Here is a 22300-nt window from a genome sequence, read left to right as displayed (position 1 = left end):
AAAGTAGCAAAAGCCCCAAATAGAAAAAGATTGAATACTTGGCAAAACTGTGATGAGCTGAAAATTGCACCCAAATCTGTCACCCAAAGCTTCAAAAAAAGAACACTGTTCATTTTAGTGATAAATTTCCCTCCTTTTGAGGTGTGTCTGCGATGTGCATGTACGTACAAGCATATCAGCCCCCCATAGACCACCATACTTCAGCTCCCCGGAGAGACATTATTACCAGTTATGAAAGCAGCGGTCTGGTTGGGGGCGCTCTGTCGAGATGTTGCGACATTGACAGTGAGGGGAGAGAATAATTGAATGTGCCATTGTTGCGCGCCACTCTGCAAGCGCTCTGTGCGGCAGACTGTTCAGAGGAACAGAGAAATTATTATTCTCCCGTGCACAGTTGGTATCACTTGTCTCGCAGGCACATAATGGTGAGCGTTGAGACATCAGTGGAGCACAGGCCCGTGAGAGAGCCTGAAATCCATTTCCACACGAGCAGCAAGTTGTGAGAATTGTTAATTGCTTCTCCGATTCTAGCCGCTCTGAAAATCTGGTCACCCAGGACACCAAGACTCCCAAGTCGGAAAGGATCTTGAATTGGGATCCATAAGCGAGACATTGCTTTTCCTCATTAATCTCCAGGCAGTAGCAGTGACTTGCGTGAAGGTGCTCCTTGGTCACCAGCAGACGGAAGCCTGAAGGGAGAATTACACTTCTGAGCTTTGGGTTGAAGTTCATTTTCATGGACTAGTTTCAAAACGGAGCCAGACAGCCAAGTGCATTAGAATTCAGGTACGTTTCTGAGGGTGTGTCTCAACATCTCCTCACAGTGGGCAGCCTACAGGTCCTCACGCAGTTCAGCGTTTGCCATATGGAACGACTGCATTTCAGTGGTTCGGTGACCTGAACAACAGGAAAGGGAAAAATATCTAGCGGAGAAGGCAGCGGTGGATATTTCCAAGCTGAGTTTGAAGGGAATGCTGGGTTATGGTGTGAAACAGATGGAGGGTGACATTGAGTGGGTTCGGTTTGCCCTCTAAATGCCATGGCCCTCAGGTGGCCCAGGAGAATAAACCTCTATTAGGACAGAGAGATTGACTGGCACATTCAAATTTTGTGAGGGCATAGCAGCGCAAGACTGTGTGTTTATGTCAGGGAGAGAACGAGAGATAGCGCATGAGGTCCGACTTGGCCCCTGAGAATTCCCCACTATCAGGAAGTCCATGGTGACAGTCACATTTAAATACATGGGGAGACAACACGCTCGAATTTCATTTTAGATAACCTAGGAGACTGCAGAAGCAGAACAGAAAAGCACAGTGTTTAAGTGCAAGAGTGCTAACTGAGGCCAGGGCTACAAGGTTCTCTCCATTCAGCCCATTCAAAAACACGAACAAAAAGTAAAAATATTTCAGTGCTGTACTCACACGCAAAATGTTATGCACAATTACATATGCTAATATAAAAAATGCCATTGCTACACACACAAAATAAATTCTCTAACACCATCTTGATTTGGAGAGCCTCACTTGTTAGTCTTAAAAATAATCAACTTTGCACTGTTCTTAACTCTGTGCTGTGACTGGTGCCTCAGAAACCCCAAGGCCATTTTAACAGCTCAAAAAAAAAAAAAAATACACTTAGAAATGAGAAACAACTCAATTAATACCTACCTATTAGGTTTTAATTAGGTCTGAAGAACTTATACGGGGAAAACACTGGCTAATTTTTAAATGCACATCATTGGGGTTTCTGAAATGTCAACAGAACATGAACGGGAGGGAAAATGTTTGGAGAAATTAAACTGAATTTGCATCGCTAGTGGTGTTTTTTGGAATTACATGACCCTTAAATCAGAAATGCAAAGCGCAATTGAAATGAAAAATGTAAATAAACCTACCAAAAGCACTAGGCTACAATTATGCTGATGTAAAAATCACTTTAACCCTGACGTTGAAGTAAAACAGCATATTGCATCATTAAAAAAAAAGACAGCAACCACTGTTACCAGGCAAATACTCTCACACACAGAGCAAACTAGCACTACAGATTGTCCTAAACGTTCGTAATAACAGTACAGCAACAAACACTCGTCCATGCTAGGCTGATCTTATCATATCCACAGGTAAAATTACACCTTTTCAAGTGTGTCATGAAGAGGTAATTGGCCGTGCGGTGTCATCTTTACAAAGAGGAAAGCTGGAGCTGAATTCACACAGCTGTTCTGACCGTGCCCTAATTGCTCCATGGAAAGCCAATGCCCTCTATCTCACCAGAGGCCAAAGATTATAGGGATATCACATTTATTTACTTCCCCCTGCAATACGGATTATACCATTTAGAAAGTATAGGCTAATACTGTGTCTTGTTTTCCATTTCAAACAGAAATGGGCTAAAACTAGGGGGAGGGAGTTCAGATTACAGATGGCAACATGCTTTCCACTTAGCGGAAGCCGTTCAAGGACAACATCCCTGATATTTACAAAACACAGATTGAGATCAGCCTCTTAATGTATTATCACTAATTAAAATGAAATGCCAGTGCTTCTAATAAATGTATTCAGTTAACCCAAAAACATTATTTCAGCATATTCACCCTCCAAACAAGTAGGGTTTTTCCTTCTGCAAAAAATGCAGTTATTTATCTATCATGTTTTATAAACTGCAATTACGACAATGTCTGTCATTTCTGACAATGTCTGTCAGAAGAAAGTAAATCATATGGGTTTGGAAGCACATGAGTAAATGACAGCATGAACCTTCTCTAAACATTGTCCAACTACAACATAGTGTAAACAGAAATCTGACCAACCCCTGAGTCAGATTTCCGACCTTTCAACCAGTTAGCACTCAAGACGTGAGTCAGCTTTGAAGTCCATCTGACACCTGCTAAATCAGAAGAGCCAGAAGAATACACCCACCAGCTCCATCTCTGTGCGAAACAATCTGGGAAAAACAAAAAACAAGGCAGGCGTGCGTAGGAATGCAGACTGGAGTCGAGCATGCCGATTCAACAGGAGATGAGGAACAGCCACTGCAGAGCAGTTACGGGGAGACTCGCAGGACCGGCGACTCTTTGAAGGCGAGAGTCTGTAGCGCTTGCGACACCCATGGGCTTCGGATGAGCATCAGCGAGTCTTCGCCAGGAGCAGCCGCTAAGATTACCGCTCTCCCTTTAATCCCACAAAGGGGATTAGATACTGCCTGAGAAGGGGGGAGAGCAGTTCTCCCATAGAATGGGGGACTGCTTTGAATTATTAACACTTCTCGACAGCCTGGTAAAACAGGACTTTATAACACAATCACAGCACTGGAAACAAGGGTTATGGTTTAGCACAGCTGCACACATATCCATGCACATAGAATCAGAGTTCCCCCACACAAGGACTCCAAATTCTCAAGAGGGTTTCCTTCCCTAACGGTCTACTTCGACAGCTTTTTTGAGCCCAATAACCTCCTACAGAAGAGCGCAGAGGAAGTGAAATTCTATCAGTGTGGTAGGAAAGCTTTTAGCTGAGTAGCGTCTGCACACACAACGGAACATAGTGCTGAGGGGACAAGAGGGAAAAAAACTTTGTGATCCATAATAGCAATGTCATCCATCAACTACATCCTGTAAGGAAGGCAACTACATCAAGCCCAACAATACAAACTCTTGATCTGATACTTAATTTGATCAGTAAAATAAAGTTTTCTCCTGGGTGGACCTACGATGCTCCAAATGACACTTTCAGATCAAATCCCTAACCAGCCGGACACACTGTAAAGATCTCAGAGTACAAGCGCTGATTTCCTGAAGTGAAAGAGTCTGTCCGAAACTTACCCCCCTTGTTCCATCTGCCCTTACTCCTGCCCTGAAGGGACGGATGGGCAACGTCCAGGAAGACCAGCAGAAACAAAGTGAGTCTCACAGGAGAGAGGAGGAACATCTCCAGAGGTCTCGGGGGTCGAAGGTGAAGGTCCTTCACCTGCCCGTGTGTATGCTCGCTGGAGCACGAGGGGCGCACGGAACCTGGCTCGTACGTCCGGTCATCGGTCACAGTCCAGAAGCAAGCGCGAAGCGTGCGTGTGCCTCCGCCACGCTGCTGAGAGCTCCCAAGCTCTGCCCGTCTAAGAGCGCACGTGTGAGAGTGAGACCCGCTTCTCAGTCAAGCTCCATCATACGCGATCGAGAGCCTTCATCATCCGAGAGTGAGAGAATGAGCGTGTGAGAAGCACAGCGCAGCTCAGTTTTCCCTCGAAACATGCGCACGGATGCATGCACACACACACTCCCTCTCGCTGCTGCCACCGCTGTCCAAAGCCGTCCGCTGTTTTCCCTGCAGTAGTGGATATGTCCCAGTCCACAGTGAGAAATCTCCCACTCGATCGTTCTTTGCACGCCAAAAAGCTCCACAGCGTGTGTTCGTCTATGTGGAGGAGTTTCCAGAGAGGGAAAGGAGGTGGGGAGGAAATAACAGCGTAACATGCACCGTGGGTCACAAGGGATGCGCCAGGAGAGAGGGAGAGCGAGGGCAGGACGGCAGAGAGATGCAATGTGGTGACAGCACTAATCCTGGAGCTCTGATCATAACAGACGTTGAGGCTGCGGAAGCTAGAGAGGCTCTTTAAAGACTAATAACACTCTCGGCTTCAACTCTGAGAGCGCATGAGAGAGAGAAAGGGAGAGCGAGAGAGAGACTCTTTTAGATGAGAGTAGGGGGAGAAGGAGTGCTGTTGGACACTGCAATAGTCAGCAGGTTTGCCTAAACATGCTGGTTCTCGGCTTGGGGAAAGTTAGTAGCATTAAACGTCCTCAGGGGGCTCATGCAAATGAACATTGCCTGGAACTCTCGAACACACACACTCGCAAAACGCTTATGCTAAAGACTGTTATTTTTGCCAAGCTGCTGTCAGAGGGCGAACGCTCGCCGGGCTTGGGGTTTTAGGGTGTGCGTGACACGCGTGAGATTTATCATCATTTGGATTCATACAGAGCGCATAAATAACGTCTGTAGCGGCAGCAGTGCCATTAGTGACGATTCGGTTGACAGTTACAGCAAACAATGACATATGAAAACATTTCCTGTTATCTACATGAATAAGTCTCGATTTATGACGAGCACTAGATGACCTTCGTCTTTCAGCCACTGCTGTGCAACTATAAATCATTTGATGTCAATCAGAATGTCTTGAATTACATTCCAAGCACAATGCCAGGCTCCTTGCTATGTGAATAGAGAAATGCATATTCCGTTACAGTCAAATCTTGCATAAAGAATAAAAATGCCATTCAATCTTACTGCTTAGCTCACACTTTCTTCATCCTGAAGAAGATTTCTCATCGTGTCTGTTCAAGTATGAAGAAACTTTATGGTTAAATGATTCCCTGAGAGGCAAAAGGAGTTTTTTTGGTTGCTTCTTTTAAATGTCAACGACTACCCATTCAAGTGCTTGAGGAACACAATTGTAAGGTTTTACAAACAGACATGAGCACTCATTTACTGATTCCCAGTACTTTTTCAATAAAAAGTATTGGAACCAAACAATTTAAGACATTTCGCTCTGTTAAAGAATCTTGGATGTCTGCATTTTGTTGCCAATGCAGATGTAATGACAGAACTGATAAAAACTGACAGTGTTTTCCACACTTCAATTCAGTCGCTGTGCCGCTATTGAATCTAGTGCCACGGCAAAAGAAATTGTTTTAGCAGAGTTGTGAGTTTGCCGATTTGAATGTGATGAGAGACAAAGCCTGAGCACCATAAAATAATACAAAGACAATAAGCAAACAACATTGCCTCTTTCTATTTTATCGTTCTTGCTTGTTGCAAGTAACAAACACACAGCTTAACCTGTGTAGTCCAATTCACAAGAGAATGACTGTGACCCGGTTCCTTTTTTAATAAGTTAAAATGACAAATCGGTCTCAAACTTATGAGCTATCAGAGATGCAATAAAATTCACACTGAACTCTAGAGATATTAGAATACTGCATTCAAAACTCAAACATGCCTGCAAATTTAGTTTTCGTTTGCATTTGTGCACATATAAGTACAATTCAAATACCACATTGTATATAAGATAACCTTCTTGGATACTGACTGATTAATAACACACATGCACTCGCCAACTTCATGCATTATACAGACATTGAGAGACTAAATCTTTCAATGCAATAAATTAAAGGGTACAGATGTGCTTGCGTTATATAAAATCAGTTTGAGACTATGTTCTGCACATCATAATGCCAGCATCATCATGTGTTAAAAAAGATGTCAGTCAAGATCTTGGCTCGGAACAGAGTTTGGTTAAAGCCAATGTTACTCTGAAAGAAAACAATCCATAGAAAAACTGGAAACTTTATGCAAGGACATCCGATACATTTATAGACATTTCTTTTAACCCTAAAACACCACAATGCAAACTATGCAATACAGGTGAAAAATTTGAAAAATTATTAAAAAAAATCATTCATATTAACACAGTATATTGGGCTATATTTTGTTGGAATTATAACGCTGGTGTGTGTATATATATATATATATATATATATATATATATATATATATATATATATATATATATATATATATATATATATATATATATATATATATATATATATATATATATATATATATATATATAAATATAATTCACTTAATTTGTTTATGAATATAGTATTTAAAGTACTTCTATTTTGTATAAAACCATATATGTGACCCTGGACCACAAAACCAGTCATAAGTAGCACAGGTATGTAGCAATAGCCAATATACTGTATGAGTCGAAATTATTGATTTTTCTTTTATGCCAAAAATCATTAGGATATTAAGTAAAGATCATGTTCCATGAAGATATTTTGTAAATATCCTACCATAGATATAGCAAAACTTAAAATATGCATTGCTAAGAACTTTTTTGGACAACTTTAAGGGCGATTTTCTTAATATTTTGATTTTTTTTAACCCACAGATTTCAGATTTTTAAATCGTTTTATCTCGGCCACATATTGCCCTATCCTAACAAACCATACATCTATGGAAAGCTTATTTATTTAGCTTTCAGATAATTTATTTAGTTTTTAACTTAAAAAAAAATTACCCTTATGAATGGTTTTGTGATCCAGGGTCACATGTTAGGTTGGTTCCTCAAATGTAGTAAAAGAATCATTAACTAAATCATTAAGGGTCCATAACTGTTAAGTGGAATCGTAACCAGAACCATTAAACTCTGTACTTTTATCTCTAATACACACCATAATGCCCTGATTTATCCATTATTTTTAATTGGACATGGTTAATTGACACTCTGAAATTACACAGAACCTTGAACAGTAGCTCAACCTTTAAATGTGCAATCGCATCCAATCTTCGAACACAAAATCACACCTCAATTCACACAAAAGCATACGTTTCGCTTTTGGATCGTCACCTCCCTTGCAAAATCAAAAGAAACATGGCGGCCTAATTACAGCTTCGCTGACTGAAAAGCCTCGCTGAGCATCTGTTCCTAATGCGAACATGTTGTAAAACTGAAATGAAGACAAGATACATCTGATCCTGAGAGAGACATGAATTTACAGTTTAAACCACCTTAAGCAAGACAAACTGGGGCTGCAGGAAAACTTTTGTGGAAACTCTATAGCCTCAACAGCAACACCTGAGCCAGTGATTGCCTGAGACTCTGAAACGCTTTCGTTTCAAATGGTCCACTGTGAATCAATCACCAATAAATGAATTCAAAACACTGGGGTAAGGTCTGGTACATGCGTAGCATGTGCTTTTGTGTTGCTACTGCAAAGCTGAAGGCCACTGAACAGCTGTACAGATTCTTCAATAAGCTTTCTCGAGCACCTGTACAGCACCGTGAGCCTTAGCAACACGCTAAAGACTGGAAAGATTACATAAGGTGCATTTGTTCACATAATCATGCTTTACTTCTCACCTCAGGACTGCCTGAGCATACTATAAACGTCTTTTTATCATTTTTTACAATAAAATCACAAGCTATTGTTTTCAAAAGCACGTGTATGGTGACAGAACTGAAAAAAGCTGTAAAAAGCCAAGGCCTTGTGATGTGAGGACAAAGTCAATGCCACAGCCAATGAAAAGAGGCATAGTTTTTCCTCAGCACGCTCTGTAATTTAAAGAACAGTGATTGTCTGATAAATGAAGGCTTATTTGCATAAGCTGCTAATTATTGCCTAACCAAAGCCCAAGATGGAAAATTACAATCTTAGGATGGGAAAACAGAAACGTTATCAATAAAAACTCTTGATGCTAATATGATGGGCATAAGCTATGCTGTAACATTAACTCAAAGAACGGTGTAAATCTTGAGGCAGAATGCCAGTTAGCGCTACTGTTGTCTATGTCAAGCCTCCCCGGGAGCCTAATTGCTTAAACTGTTTGTAGATGGGTCTGTTACGCAAATACATTTACCTCTTTATTTCTGCATTCGAGAACAAAAGGGAAGGAGATGAGCCATTTGGAGGATGACAGATAGACTGAGGAGAAGTGGAAAGCGTAGTGTTAGAACGTCAGGGGAAACACAGAGAGACAGGGCCCTTGGATCCATGTAGGGGTGAGCCTGACGGCTTATCGCCCCCAGACAAGAACCCCCCGGATAAATGCGGTCCGAACAGGAGCGGGGTGCAGAGCTGTGATAAGCAAGGAAGTTCGGTAAGGCAAAACACGAAAGGAAGGACAGTGAGCAGGAAAGATATAGAGAGAAATGGAGTGAAAAAGCCTTAGGAAGAGAGTGCCAACAGTGGCAGCAGTGCCAGGAATGCCTCACCAGCGCTGCACGGCTAAACCTCTTAAAAAATGTACACATAGACGTTCGGCCAATGTAGGTTATCAAAAGCGCATGTGTGTAGAGGCGGCGTTCGTTAAAACAAAATGCTTAAACATGAAAGACAGACAGACAGACGGCAAACTCTCGATGACGGCTCTCCTTGAAATGTGCTTCAGGCACTGGAAGTAGCATGGAGAACAGTCAAAATATCTCACCCGATGGCAATCTGGCTCTTTTGTAACTAGTTTCTCAGCTTGGGTAACTGCTGCACAAGATGCTGGATAATCCATTTTCTTCTCTGTCTTAATAATCCAAACCCTGCGCCCACTCACGCAGCGTACAGTAGTTTGCAAATCCAGACCCAATTTGCTTGTTTGTCTTTTTTTTTTAATGTACGACTGTTATGATGCACTGAAATAATAATAATACTAATAATTATCTAGCATTGCTACCATCTGGCTCACGATTAACATTCCAATTAGAATTCGCTGCAATCAGAGCGGTGCAACTTCCAACGCAGGAAATAACTGCTGTGACAACGGCTATTATTAGCCGCGAGTATCCCTGCTTATGAATTTTAATTCTACAAATGAACTATCCACATACGTCACTATAAAACTGGCAAACAGAGCATTGGAAACAAAGTGCCCAGCTTTCCAAAGCAGCCGAGGGCTTATTGAAAAGTTGCATGTGGCCAAACTGAAATTCAAAGTAAGACTCGTCCCCAGATGGGAACAATGGTGCTCATGCTTCAGTGATTCGTTCAGTCTTAATGGATTTTGTAAATCGATACACACAATGGCTTTCAAATGCTGTCATAATAAGAGCTTTGGACAATGTTGCTTTTTGTTATGGGGTAAAGCAATTATATGATTACATCTTATGGGATAAAAATCATATCGGATACACCTCTTGAAAGTGAATGATCTAACTAAACAAATTAGAATTGGGGATGTCAATCAATGAAAGACAAAAATAAAACATAAAATGATATATGACCTGCCAATGAATCAACCAAATTAAATCTGTTAAGAAAAGCCTACAAATGACGATAATTAAAATATTACATTAATTTAGCAGTCATATTGCAATAAGCACTTTCTGAAGTCAATAAATTGTTTTAATTGCATATCATTAAACAGCACACTGTCACTGGTTTAATGATCGATTTTGGTTGAAAACATTAAGGTGATATTTCAAGATCAGGGGGCTTGATTAATCGCATCATTTTTTTTTTTAAATCACACTAATTTAATGCATTAAATTGACAGCCCTAATTATAATCCATCTCTTCACTGTCTGACAGGTATCATGGGCAAAAACGCGTGTGCGAGACACAGCGAGCGGCGATATTCCCCACCACCTGACACTCTAATGCCATAAACACACAAATCTTTGTCAACAGAGCTCACTGTGACACCTGGTATCATCACAAAAACAATATCCTCGCTGCGTGTCATCTTACAAGAGGAAAACAAAAAATGCTGAATACCTGGAAGAGGATTGTACTGAAAAAGCTAGCACTGTATGGCTTTACCAGCCAGACTACATGAATAAGACATCAAATCCATGATAAAATACAGACTCTATCTCTAGATCCCTGAATGGCAGAGCTGGAAGAGAAATCTAGACGCTGCCACATTGTTTACAAAGCTACAATATATTATACGGACACTATACACAGCATATATCGCCTGGAAACAATAACAAACAATAGGAGAAAGTTGCAGGTCATTAAAATTCATCCTGTTTGTCTTTTCCATGAACCTGAATAACAATATAGTGGCCCCAAAAAGTATTTGGACGCTAGTCATATTTTAGATTTCATTATTTATCAAAAGCACAAACACACTTTTAAAGCAAAGTTTCTTATGTTATAAAATGATAAAACAGCAGATATAACGTTTGCGGCATTTGAACACTTTATGGCTGTCATAAAATTATGGATTAATTGCCCAAATTGTCCAAATATATTTTAGGGTCATAAAATAAGGCCGCAATATCAACAAGCCTGCAAGAGAAAGGGACAGAAAATATCCATGTGATTGTTTTGGACTCACGGTTGTTGATTCTTGTTTGTTATGTTCCTTTTAGGTTTAATTTGGGTAAGAGGTGTCACAAAAACATCTCCCCAAAAAACAACATAAATATTCCATCTCAGTTGTTGTGTGGTTTGGCCTTTGCCTTTGGAGGACTGGCTGTTCGCAATACCAAAGATTTAAACTTCCTACTTTATTTAGCACATCAATCACCTGACTGGTCACATGATCCGACCAGGTTCTCCTCAAAGAAAATCATCTTTTGATCCAGCTAGCGCTAAACAAAGATGCCTGTTAACAATTAAATTATTTTTTTAGTTTTATTGCACTTGCATGTTATATTTTATGCAAATATATTTCAGATTATATATTTAAACAATGATTATCCATTCTCAGATAAAAAGAGGGTTAAGTTCAAGCTCAAACCGGTGCCCAACGTTTTGCTACGGTTTCCGGGTTGAACGACATGTTTCCTGGAAACGGTGTGCAACGGTGTGCAACAGAGTTTGAGATACTTTTTTTCTTGTTTGGTGGGAGTGTCAAAAATGTCAGCCCAATCAGCTGCAACATGTATACAAACCACGTGGCATTAAAGTGAGACAGCTCGCACAATGCATGCATTTATAGTAGAATTTTCGACATCCCCTATGATGCTATAAATACGCTGACACAAATCTTGCTATGGCTGTTGTTTACATACTGATGCACATACTGCTATATACCCTGGCCTTGTCAGGTAGGCAGCCATGTGACCAGTCATGTGATTGAAGGTGATTTTTAATTAGGGGTTCAAGTACATAGTGCAATTGGCCTGATGGTGGCACTACAGCAAATAAAAGCGTGCAATCACTCTTCAGTCACTCAAAATCTAACTCCTAAACTGTTAGTTGCAGGATCAATTTCTGGTATTTTTTGTATGTGTTCCTCATTTAACGCACCTGAGTCAGATCATCAGCTTGTCAGGAGAAAGATGTCAGATTCAGAAACATACAAAATGTACAAAGCAGTGGGTCCCGAGGACTGGAGTTGAGAACCACTGTGCTAGAGCTCAATCTGAGGTCACTGTAAAAACACAGTATTTGGCCACATGGTGGCGCTATAACATGGAAAAAAACATAAAAACGGCTATAACTATGTAGCTTTTAGTCAGATTGACTTGGCCACCATCGGCCAATGAACTTTGAGCATCTATTTGACAATGTTAAACAAAATGGAGGCAGACTGGAACAAAACTCAACGGGCATGTTCGACTTATGGCCCTAGAGGTCTGTTAGAATTTTGAAATAAATTGGCCACTAGGTGGCGCTAAAGAGTTTCACAGCTCTATAATCATGTGGCGTTTTACACATCCACACAATATGCATATCATCTGACAGACCTACTCATACTGAGCAACTTTGCCTCAAGAACCACTGATGTCAATAGAATTGTTGATTAGATATTCTCCATTATGTAAAAAAACAAACAAACAAAAAAAAAAAACATACTTTGTGAAGTAGTCCTAGGTTTTTCATTCAACATCAACAGAAAAAAACACTACAACAGATTCTCTGGACCCTCAAGATCAATAATTATCAAAAGAAAAAAAAAAAAGTTACCCCTTTGGGTAGGTATAACGGGGTCATCTAGAAAAGGGGCGTGTCCCAATATAGCCAAAATCCTATACATCCAAAATGAAAAACTCAAAACTTCATGAAACTAGGTGAGCACATGTACCAGATTGTTCTAAACAAGCATGCAATGTTCTATGGAGATTGGACCGTAGGTGGCGCTATAGCAGTCATAAACATTAATACCATCATATATCTATGGTAAATTACCTGGATTTGTCCAAATTGCTTTTTAAAATCATTGATTTAGGTGGTTACAGGCTTGCTAAATAATGTGTAATGTCCTAATGTCGGCTTAAAAGCCTTGAAGTGATTGAACCCAGATAATTGCTGCTTGCAGTTATATTTTTTTATTTTTACTTTACTTTCACACTACAAAATATCTTGGGTAACATTTTACAAAATGATTTTGCCAGATAAGAGAGAAATACAAAAAGTGCTGAGCAGGGACCCCCCAAGACTGGAATTGAGAACCACTGCTTTAACAAACAAATAATTACCAATAATATGTTTAATATGATAATATAATGCCAATCATATTTGTATAGGTAGAAGGTAACATGTATAATTTTTTACTTTATGTTAACTATTGCTAACTAATGTTAACATAAGCAACCTAATTGTTGCTTATATTATTTTATAGCAGCATATAAGCAGAAAAAAAAATAATTATAAAATATTTATAGTCAGTATATAGTCTTTTTATTTATTTATTTATTTATTTATATTTATTTATTTTTGAAGAATTTATTTTATTTTTATTTTTTTTAAAGACTTCAGAGATCATTTTAAATGTAATTCCAAGGAATTTAAACCACAATAAAGTCCTTAATATTTTCTGTTTTTTGATGTCCATGAGAACCTAAAAACATAATAATTCTAATTAAAATAACATTTGTACAACTGAATGATTTTTCTCTCACTGTTGGATCAATGACTTGCAACAACATTTTAACAGTTTAAAATGGTCAATACTGTGAAAAATGAGAACACAGCACTGGCAAAAAAAATTGTTTTCATTTTTTTCCATCTGCCACATAATCCTCCAACCACATAAAATCTCACGTTCCTCGATCATCTTCCAAACATCTTCCTTTTCGAAAGACTCCCAAAGCCACTTAGATTCAGCGCAACATTCCCTTCGGATTCATATTTTGTGTATATGAATGAGAAAACAAGTGATGCAATTAAATGCTGCTGTACTTGTTAAAGGCACAGCGATAAATCCCATAGCCATCAGGAGTTTGGGCAGCGGAGAAGAGCCGGGCGCTGGGAGTGGCAGGCGGGCCATTGGCGGTGTTCGAGAGGCAATAAGAATCAGAATGAGTTAGTGATAGCTGTCGTAAAAAATGGCAGGACCGTCTATTTACAACTGGCAGTAAAACTGCCGCTTGTTCGATTTATGCCTACACTTGGCCCGCAACGACCAGCCCCTTTTTTTGCCAAGGGCACGCCAATACCCTCCACACTACGTTCGAATAACGCAGATGGATGTCATGCCCGACCAAGAATTTGGGGAATGCAAGATGAGCATGGAAAATTAGGCAGAAAGGTGGGCGGTAATGGGCAACCATTTTCTTCACCACATGTGGAGCACGTACATATCAGTGTCATTAATGCATGTGTATGTGTGTGTGTGTTGCCCATCCCCTCCACCTTCACACCCTTCAAACACTCCTTCCTGTCAGGATCGCACCACCCATGGTGAAGAGTTATTAACACCTTGGTCACACCTTCAGATAATGGCAGCAAATATGCTTTGAGTTATAAGGTACGTATTTCAGCCTCTCTTGCCCCTGTGTGTCTTCCCTCTCTCTGAGTTATGCTATTGATTTAGGGGCTCAGATCCTAAGCTAAAGCCAAGACGGAGCTGCTGTGGCCTGGATGAGAGAAGAGAGGAGACTCTTGGTCAAAGTTTGAAACTTATGAAGATAAGGGTAGTGATTTGAACAAGCTAACCTTGAGTATCTCAGCCAGCACTCTTTATGGTATGAATGAATGAAACCTCAAACCAGTTGGAGTATTGTGGCTTTTAGCTCATGTCTGTTAGCTCTGAAGACATGTATACACTGTATACGTTACAGTACTCCTAAAAGTTGATTAAATTTAAATTTAAATTATTTTAAATTAGATTTAAATTCCTTTATACATTGAATTTTTTTTTTTTTTCTGTGATGTAAAGAAATTTTCATCAGTCATTAATCCAGTTTACAGTTTTACATGATCCTTCAGAAATCATTCTAATATGCTGATTTATTTTGAATGTTGGAAACAGTTGTGATACTTTTTAATGAATTTATTTCATGAATAAAAAGGTTGTTGTTGTTGTGTTTTGTTTTTGAAAGAAATTGATATTTTTACTCACCAAGGATATGTTACAGTAATAAAAAAAAAAATATAGTAAAGACTTGTTTTGTTACAAAATATTTTTATTTTGAATAAATGCTGTTCTTTTTATATTTTTTAATAATATGAGTTGTTATATATTATTATATTTACTATACATTTAAATAATAATTAATAATGTATAATTAAATAAAATAATGTATAATTGTAAATAAAAAGATGACTTATTAATTTAATTTCATTTAATTTCATTTCATAATTTCATTCCATTTCATTTAATAATTTCATTTAATTTAATTTTTATCAACTGCACAAAGAAGGAACTGACATAAATGAAAAGCTACTAGCTACTTAAAAATGTAGACAAGCACTTTTATGTGGCCCACCCCAATTTTAATACAAAATTACACTGGAAAACACTTAAGAAATATTATTATATTTACTATACAATTATGTAATAATTAATCTTATATAATTAATATGTATCATGATATATAATTATAAGTATATTAAGTTACATTAAAAACCTTTCTCTTCAAAGGAAACAAATTAAAAAAAATAATTTATTTTATTTTATTTTATTGTATTTAACCATTTGCACAAAGAAGGAATTGACATAAATTAAAAGCTAGTAGTTACTTAAAAAAATGTAGACAAGCATTTTTTTGTGGCCCACCCCAATTTCAATATGAAAAATATTTAAGAAATATCATTATATTCATTATTATATTAAAAAATAAAAAAAGGAATTTCATGTGGTCTTAAAAGACAGACAAGTCAGTGAGAGAGACACCAGGATACACAGAGAGAAAAAGCAAGAGATTCTCAGATTTCAGTACGTGCAATGTGATCATAGTCTCTGAGGACAATTAGGTCATACATTACTTGAACTGTTAACTACTTGATGTCTGTTAAAAATAAGGATATTACCATTTACATGTACACGTAAAAGGGCTTAATTGTAAATAAATGAATCCATTTCTCATTGACTGAATATCTGATCTACATATATGACAGCTAAATTTTCCACCCGGATCTTCTTTGCTATGCATTCACGAATTGGCAAACCTGAACCACACAATCTGACAGCAATCAGGAACACCTTAAATTTAACACACTGGACCGGAACAGCTTCCCTGCATATTGAACTTTATCTGCAAGGCTCCCCGTTGTAAATACTGCCATGCCACACGCCGTGTTCACACAAATGACATTTAGCCGTGTTTTTCTTCTCCGTTAAATTGCAGCTCATCCGAACGGTACATATTCAACAAATCAAACCTCTGCCGTTTGAGTAACCTTAGGGCCTTTTGACCTCTTTTTGTGAGGGGTCAACTGTCGACTGAACCCTGTGGCCACCTCATTGTTTTTAAAGGTTAGAACCTTGTTTTGACCAAAATGAGTTTGGTGTATTTTTATTCCTATGCATATATGAGCATAAGGGTCATTCTATAATTAGAGGTACATTTAGAATTTGACAATGTGACAAAAAAAGTTTTCCTTTTTCTCAAAAACCCAAACATGACTCTACATAGCTGCTTTGAAACAATTTATATTGAATAAAGTGCTATATAAATAAAGGTGATCTGTAGGAATATGTGCATAAAATACCATCTATGTTTGCTACTGCTCATAGTGTTACCTTTACTGGGTAACACAGCTGACAGGTAACTTAGTTGATATTTTTGGTGTTTTGGGCCTATACTCAACATGGAAGCCTAAAACTACTGAGCATATGGTATGTTTAGAATATATTTTCATAAACAAAACATAAGTTTTAGCTAAATTGCCTTGTTAAAATCTGCAGCAATAATACTTGTGTAACACTGTTGAGAGTCAATTAATCCACTTTTGACACAGGTTTGCTAGTTTAACCAATATTAGGAAAAAGAGAGAGAACATAACTTTTAGTGTTTTATCCATGTGCTTTTAGAGGAAATATCATCATACTGTGCAAATTATGTAAGAATGGGACAAACCATTCCTTTTTGAGAGGGGGGGGGGTAAGTGGGTAACTTAGTTGACAATGGTTTTTCAAAAAAATAAAACAAGTTACATCACAATAAACACTTATTATTTTTGAAGTACACACCCAAATGTCTTGATAACCTAATCTAACTGAAGGCAAAACTATGAAATTAATTTATACTTGAGATAATTTTCATGCTAAAATGCAGAATGGGCAACTTTACAAAATCAGACAGCTGAATACCAGGGTTATATGTGATATGAACATCATTTTTGAACAAAAGATATGTCTTTTTCAACATATAGTAGTGTGATTGGGAAAAATATAATTATATACTAGAAAATTAAAGTAGAAGTCCACTTCCAGAACAAAGATTCACATATAATGTACTCACCCCCTTGTCATCCAAGATGTTCATGTCTTTCTTTTTTCAGCTGTAAAGAAATTATGTTTTTTCAGGGAAACATTTCAGCATTTTTCTCCATATAATGGACTGATATGGTGCCCCGAGTTTGAACTTCCAAAATGCAGTTTAAATGAGCTTGAAACTATCCCAAATACGGTTGTAAATGATCCCAGCTGAGGAAGAAGGGTTTAAATACTGTTTTAATCTCAAACTCTCGTGTTATCTTGCTCTCCCTGAACTCTGTGTATTCTGGCTCAAGACAGTTAGGGTATGTCAAAAACTCCAATCATATTTTCGCCCTCAACTTTAAAAATCATTTCAAAATCATCCTACATCGCTGCAGAAGTACTGACCCAGTCTAGGCAAAGTGAACATGCAAAAAAGATCAAACGCCCTTAAAAGAAAAAAGATAAAACAGCAGTATAGGACAATTTTAAAGTTGAGGGAGAACATGAGTTGGGAGTTTTTCGACATACCCTAACTGTCATGAACCGGAAAAAAACAGAGTTCAGGGAGAGTAAGACAAGACGAGCATTTCAGATTAAAAAAGTATATAAATTGTATTATTTTTATGAAAATAACCAATTGATTCGCTAGATAAGACCCTTCTTTCTCAGCTGGGATCGTTTACAACTGCATTTGGGATCTTTGAAGCCGCATTTTTGAAAAAACTCGGGGCACCATAGCAGTCCACTATATGGAGAAAAATGCTGAAATATTTTCCTCAAAAAACATAATTTCTTTACGACTGTAGAAAGAAAGACATGAACATCTTGGATGACAAGGGGGTGAGTACATTATCTGTAAATCTTTGTTCTGGAAGTGGACTTCTCCTTTAAGCATCGGGGCTTTATATTGATGAAAACATATTGAAAATATACTTCACAGACATGAGATACACCCACAGTTATAGAATAATCCATAAATGGAGTCTGAGTAAAAATATGAAAGGTTTAACTGTGAATTGCCATTAAGAACTGAATGTAAATCTCATAGCAATGGTGTCAACTACTTAAAAGAAGTTTTCTTTGTCACTTCTACTTTGGATCTTTTCATTTTCCAGTGCGCAAGTTAGATTTTTCAACTCCCGTTTTGCTCAACAGAGCTACTAAAAACCTTTAATTTTTTGAATGCTGTCAGATCAGTGGCTTTGTGTCTTTTTTTAGTTAAATCTGTTCACAACGTTGCTTTTGAAGCTTTTCCTGGAAAAAATAAATAAATAAATAAACAGTCAGTTGAGGCTGAATAGAGAGCCATGGATTTGTCATCGGCGCTCAAAGGGAATCAGACAGGTGATGATAAAAAATGCAAACACAGATCTAAGCTCTCGCTCTGTTTTGCTGCACTATTACTGTGTGCGAGAGAAAATCTGGCATCTGTATCACTGAAAAATCATCATTTACATCTGAGAAAATCTGGGATGAGGCAGCGGACAGACACGTTATCAATGTTATCACAGCCGACCCGAGACCTAAGGTTCGAATCGATGCTGTTAATGAGATACAGAGAGAAAAACAGTTTAAGTACAAGATAAGAGAAAGTTAACGGCCGTCCGTGTTTGCGTTCAGTCACAACTTCATCCATAAACGAAAGACTTTACGAAGGAAAAAGCTTGATGACTTGATTATCACTGCAAACCGCATTAAACCTGAAAAGACGGTCCTCTCCTCCTCATTTGGCTTGGAGGAGTTCACCTGTGCACAGAGCGCTAATTAATGCCCGTGTCTGTGCTGAAGGTCGTCTGGTCCTCAGACAAACACACTCCACGCTCCATCTCACTGACTCAATTAACAGGCCTGTCTAACGACTTCCCGCGGTCCCTCCTCAACACTCCCCGTCTGTACCTCTTGTGCATTTACCTTCGCTTTTCCAGTTTCTACCCATCTCTCTCTCTCTCTCTCTGAAAACTCTATTACAACACACGGCGGTCTGCTAAATGACCGAGCTCACTCAATTCTAAACGAGCATGTAGAATGCATATTTGTGGAGCATATTGGTAATGAAGTTTTGCAGCCGCTGGTTGCTGCGCGAGGAGCTGCGTGGTTCCAGGGTAATGAAACCTGAATTTAAGACACCGTAAGCGAGTTTGATGCCACATTAAATTAAAAATGAAGAGATGAAATGAGGTGAACATGTTGTTTTCCCATTTAGGCTCTTCATGTTTCTTTCAAATGGCTAAACACAAAAACAGTAAGAGTTCTGGTTTAATGAATGATCTTGATTTAGAGAAATGCATAACGAAAATGAATTCCTACATCAGCTGATCAAGATGCTTTAAACATCATTAAGAGATCGCAACAAACCTTTTGCGTAAATGAAAAAATGCATACTCAGGAGTTTTGGTTTTTTTGTTTGGTTTTAAAGGAACAGTCCAGCCAAAAGTTAAAAATCTGCAATTATTTACATGACTTTCTATTTACTGTGGAACATAAAAGAAGATATTTTGGCAAATGTTGGTCACTAAAGAGTTTTGCTTCCTATTGATTTTAATAGTACTGACAAAAATCAGAAATTGATTGCCAACATTCTTCTTTTGCGTTCCAGAGAACTGGATTCTCTATCGCCAACTATGGCTAAAACTTTTTTTAATGTCTGAACGTTTTAACATTGCATTTCAGTGTGTTGAAAGTGTTGGTGGCAATAGTGAAACATTATCTCTTTTATAAGAATTAAAAGGCAACAAAAACATTTTGTCAGTTTTTTTAGCCATCACACCTAACAGGCTGGTAAAAAAACAATAGGCAATAAAATAAAATAAAATAAAATAAAATAAAATAAAATAATACATTTTTAATAAATCATTTTTTAATAATTTTTAAATAATTTTTAATAAAATTAAATTAAATTACCATGTACAGCATAAAAGCTCATTTATACCGTGTAAGAAAAATACTAGGCATGATATTATTGGCTTTTTCATTGTCATTGTAATAAGCAACCATCTATACTCTATCAGATGTATAATCCTAGAGAAAAAATTATGATTAGGCTCATTATTTCTGATAGTAATAATATCAAATTCAGTGTTAAAACATATCACAATAAATACAATATTGAATTATCTTAAATAAATAATTATCATAGAGCTTTTAATTAATACATTTTGTTAAAAAACGAAATGATACAAATTAAATTAAATTAAAAATGTAATTAAAATAAATAAAAAATAATAAAAAATTATATGCACTACTAGTCAAAAGTTTTTTTGGACAGTAAGATTTTTTTTTTTTTCTCTTCTGTTCACCAAACCTGCATTTATTTGATCCAAAATACAGCAAAAACAGTAAAAAATGTAAAATATTTGTACTATTTAAAATAACAGCTTTCCATTTTAATATATAATTTAAAAGGTAATTTATTCCTGTGATTTCAAAGCTCCATTTCAAATTACTCCAGTCACATGATCTTTCAGTAATCATTCTAATATTCTGATTTGCTGCTCAAAAGGTTTCTTTGATAAATAGAAAGTTCAGAAGAACGGTATTTATCTGAAATAGAAATCTTTTGTAACATTATAAATGTCTTTATCATCACTTTATCATCAATTTAAAGCATCCTTGCTAAACAGAAGTATTAATTTCTATAATTTATATTAAAAAAATGTATACTAACTCCAGGTATAGTGTATAATGTTACAAAAGCTTTTTATTTCAGATAAATTCTGATCTTTGGATCTTTCTATTCATCAAAGAATTCTGAAAAAAATGTACTGTTTTAAATATTGATAATAATAATAAAAAAAATAATTTAAAAATGTTTCTTGCACAGCAAATCAGCATATTAGAATGATTTCTGAAGGATTATATGACACTGAAGACTGGAGTAATGATGCTGAAAGCTTAGCTTTGATCACAGGAAATATTTCACAATATTACTGCTTTTGCTCTGTACTTTCGATCACATAAAATGCAGGCTTAATATCCAAAAGAGACTTCTTTAAAAAACATTACAAATCTTACTGTTCAAAAACTTTCGACTCATATGGAAGTCAGTGTGGACCAGAAAGTGTTTGGTTATCAACATTCTTCTTTTTTGTTCATACAGGTTTGGAACAACTTTAGAAGTAAATTATTGCAGAATTTTTTTAAGTCAAGTTTAATTTTCAGCACTGCCATTGATATTAACCATAACACCAGACAGCCTCATGCACTGGTGCCATTCTTGGTTCAACGTGCAGAAGTGTCTTTACTAACCCAGTAAAGCCAACCACAGCCAACGTACCCATTCAGTCTAGACCGGAAGGCCATCTTTAAACGTATCTGTCTCTGATACATCTCCATAAGAGTGTAGATGCAGACGAGTGCCAGTTTGGCATTCAACGACGCTCCCACTCCTTCCATTAGTACTATCAACTTCCTCGATTACACGAGGCCTCAGACTCACTCCGGTACCGCCTAGGCTTCTGCGCTCTCCCTGGCAGCGTCTGGCATCCAGACAGGCTCTATCAACCCTGGCACTGGGGCCTGACACCTCAATAACCCTCTTGATCACAGCAAATCGAATAAGCATAATAAGGTAGTCAATAGGTAATTTATGGTCCCATAACTGGCTAGAAATATGGCTTCTCAGGGATAAGCAGCAGAGAGGCGGCACTCAGACTGGAGTCAGATGCTTCTTAATGAAATATTTCTCCTCTTTCTCTCTGCCTCGCTCTCAGAAAATAGGATCGCTTTTCATGTTAGGCAGCGAAATGCCTCTGGATGCTTCTGCTAGCGTGATTCAATAAGTCATTTTTTTTTTCTTTTTTTATACCTCAAGTATAAAGAGGCTAATTTTAGCCTACTGTATATTAATACAAACAAGTTTTCATTTTGCCTTAAATATTCAGCACATTAAAACACAATATACATGTTGACTATCATCTCCTTTTTCTTCTTTTTTTGGAAAGAAAGGTAAATAAAAGTGTCTTATGAATAAAATTTTAAACTTAAACTTTCACATGTATTATACAGTATTGTATGCATTATAGACTATTAGGCTACTATACATTGCAAGCCAGCTAAAAAGGCATAGGTGAGATTAGTGCATGACAAAATGTATGAATTATATAGGCTTAATTAATGTCACAAGCAAGATTGATGTTGTTCAGATGCTAATTTGACCAACAGCACGATAAATGTTTTCGAACAAAGTCAAGAATCATTGACTCTGAGCA

At 37.4% G+C, this 22300-nt stretch overlaps 1 protein-coding gene across 10 annotated transcripts in view; it reads right to left on the bottom strand.

Moving 5' to 3' along the window:
- The window catches only part of robo2 (roundabout, axon guidance receptor, homolog 2 (Drosophila)), a 489160-nt gene that overhangs the window by 398906 nt on the left and 67954 nt on the right, over positions 1-22300 (bottom strand). The window contains exon 1 of one of the 10 annotated variants that reach the window (XM_051129112.1): positions 3818-4589. The exons of the other annotated variants lie outside the window; for them this stretch is intronic. Coding sequence (XP_050985069.1) covers positions 3818-3923 — 106 coding nt within the window. The 5' untranslated portion in view covers positions 3924-4589. Of the gene's footprint in view, positions 1-3817; positions 4590-22300 lie in introns of those variants that run through there. 10 annotated transcript variants of the gene reach the window in all.

The sequence above is a fragment of the Labeo rohita genome, chromosome 15 (assembly GCF_022985175.1).
Source record: "Labeo rohita strain BAU-BD-2019 chromosome 15, IGBB_LRoh.1.0, whole genome shotgun sequence".
Classification (NCBI taxonomy): Eukaryota; Metazoa; Chordata; class Actinopteri; order Cypriniformes; family Cyprinidae; genus Labeo; species Labeo rohita.
Note: the sequence above shows the minus strand (reverse complement) of the source record. Positions and strands in the feature narration are given on the sequence as shown.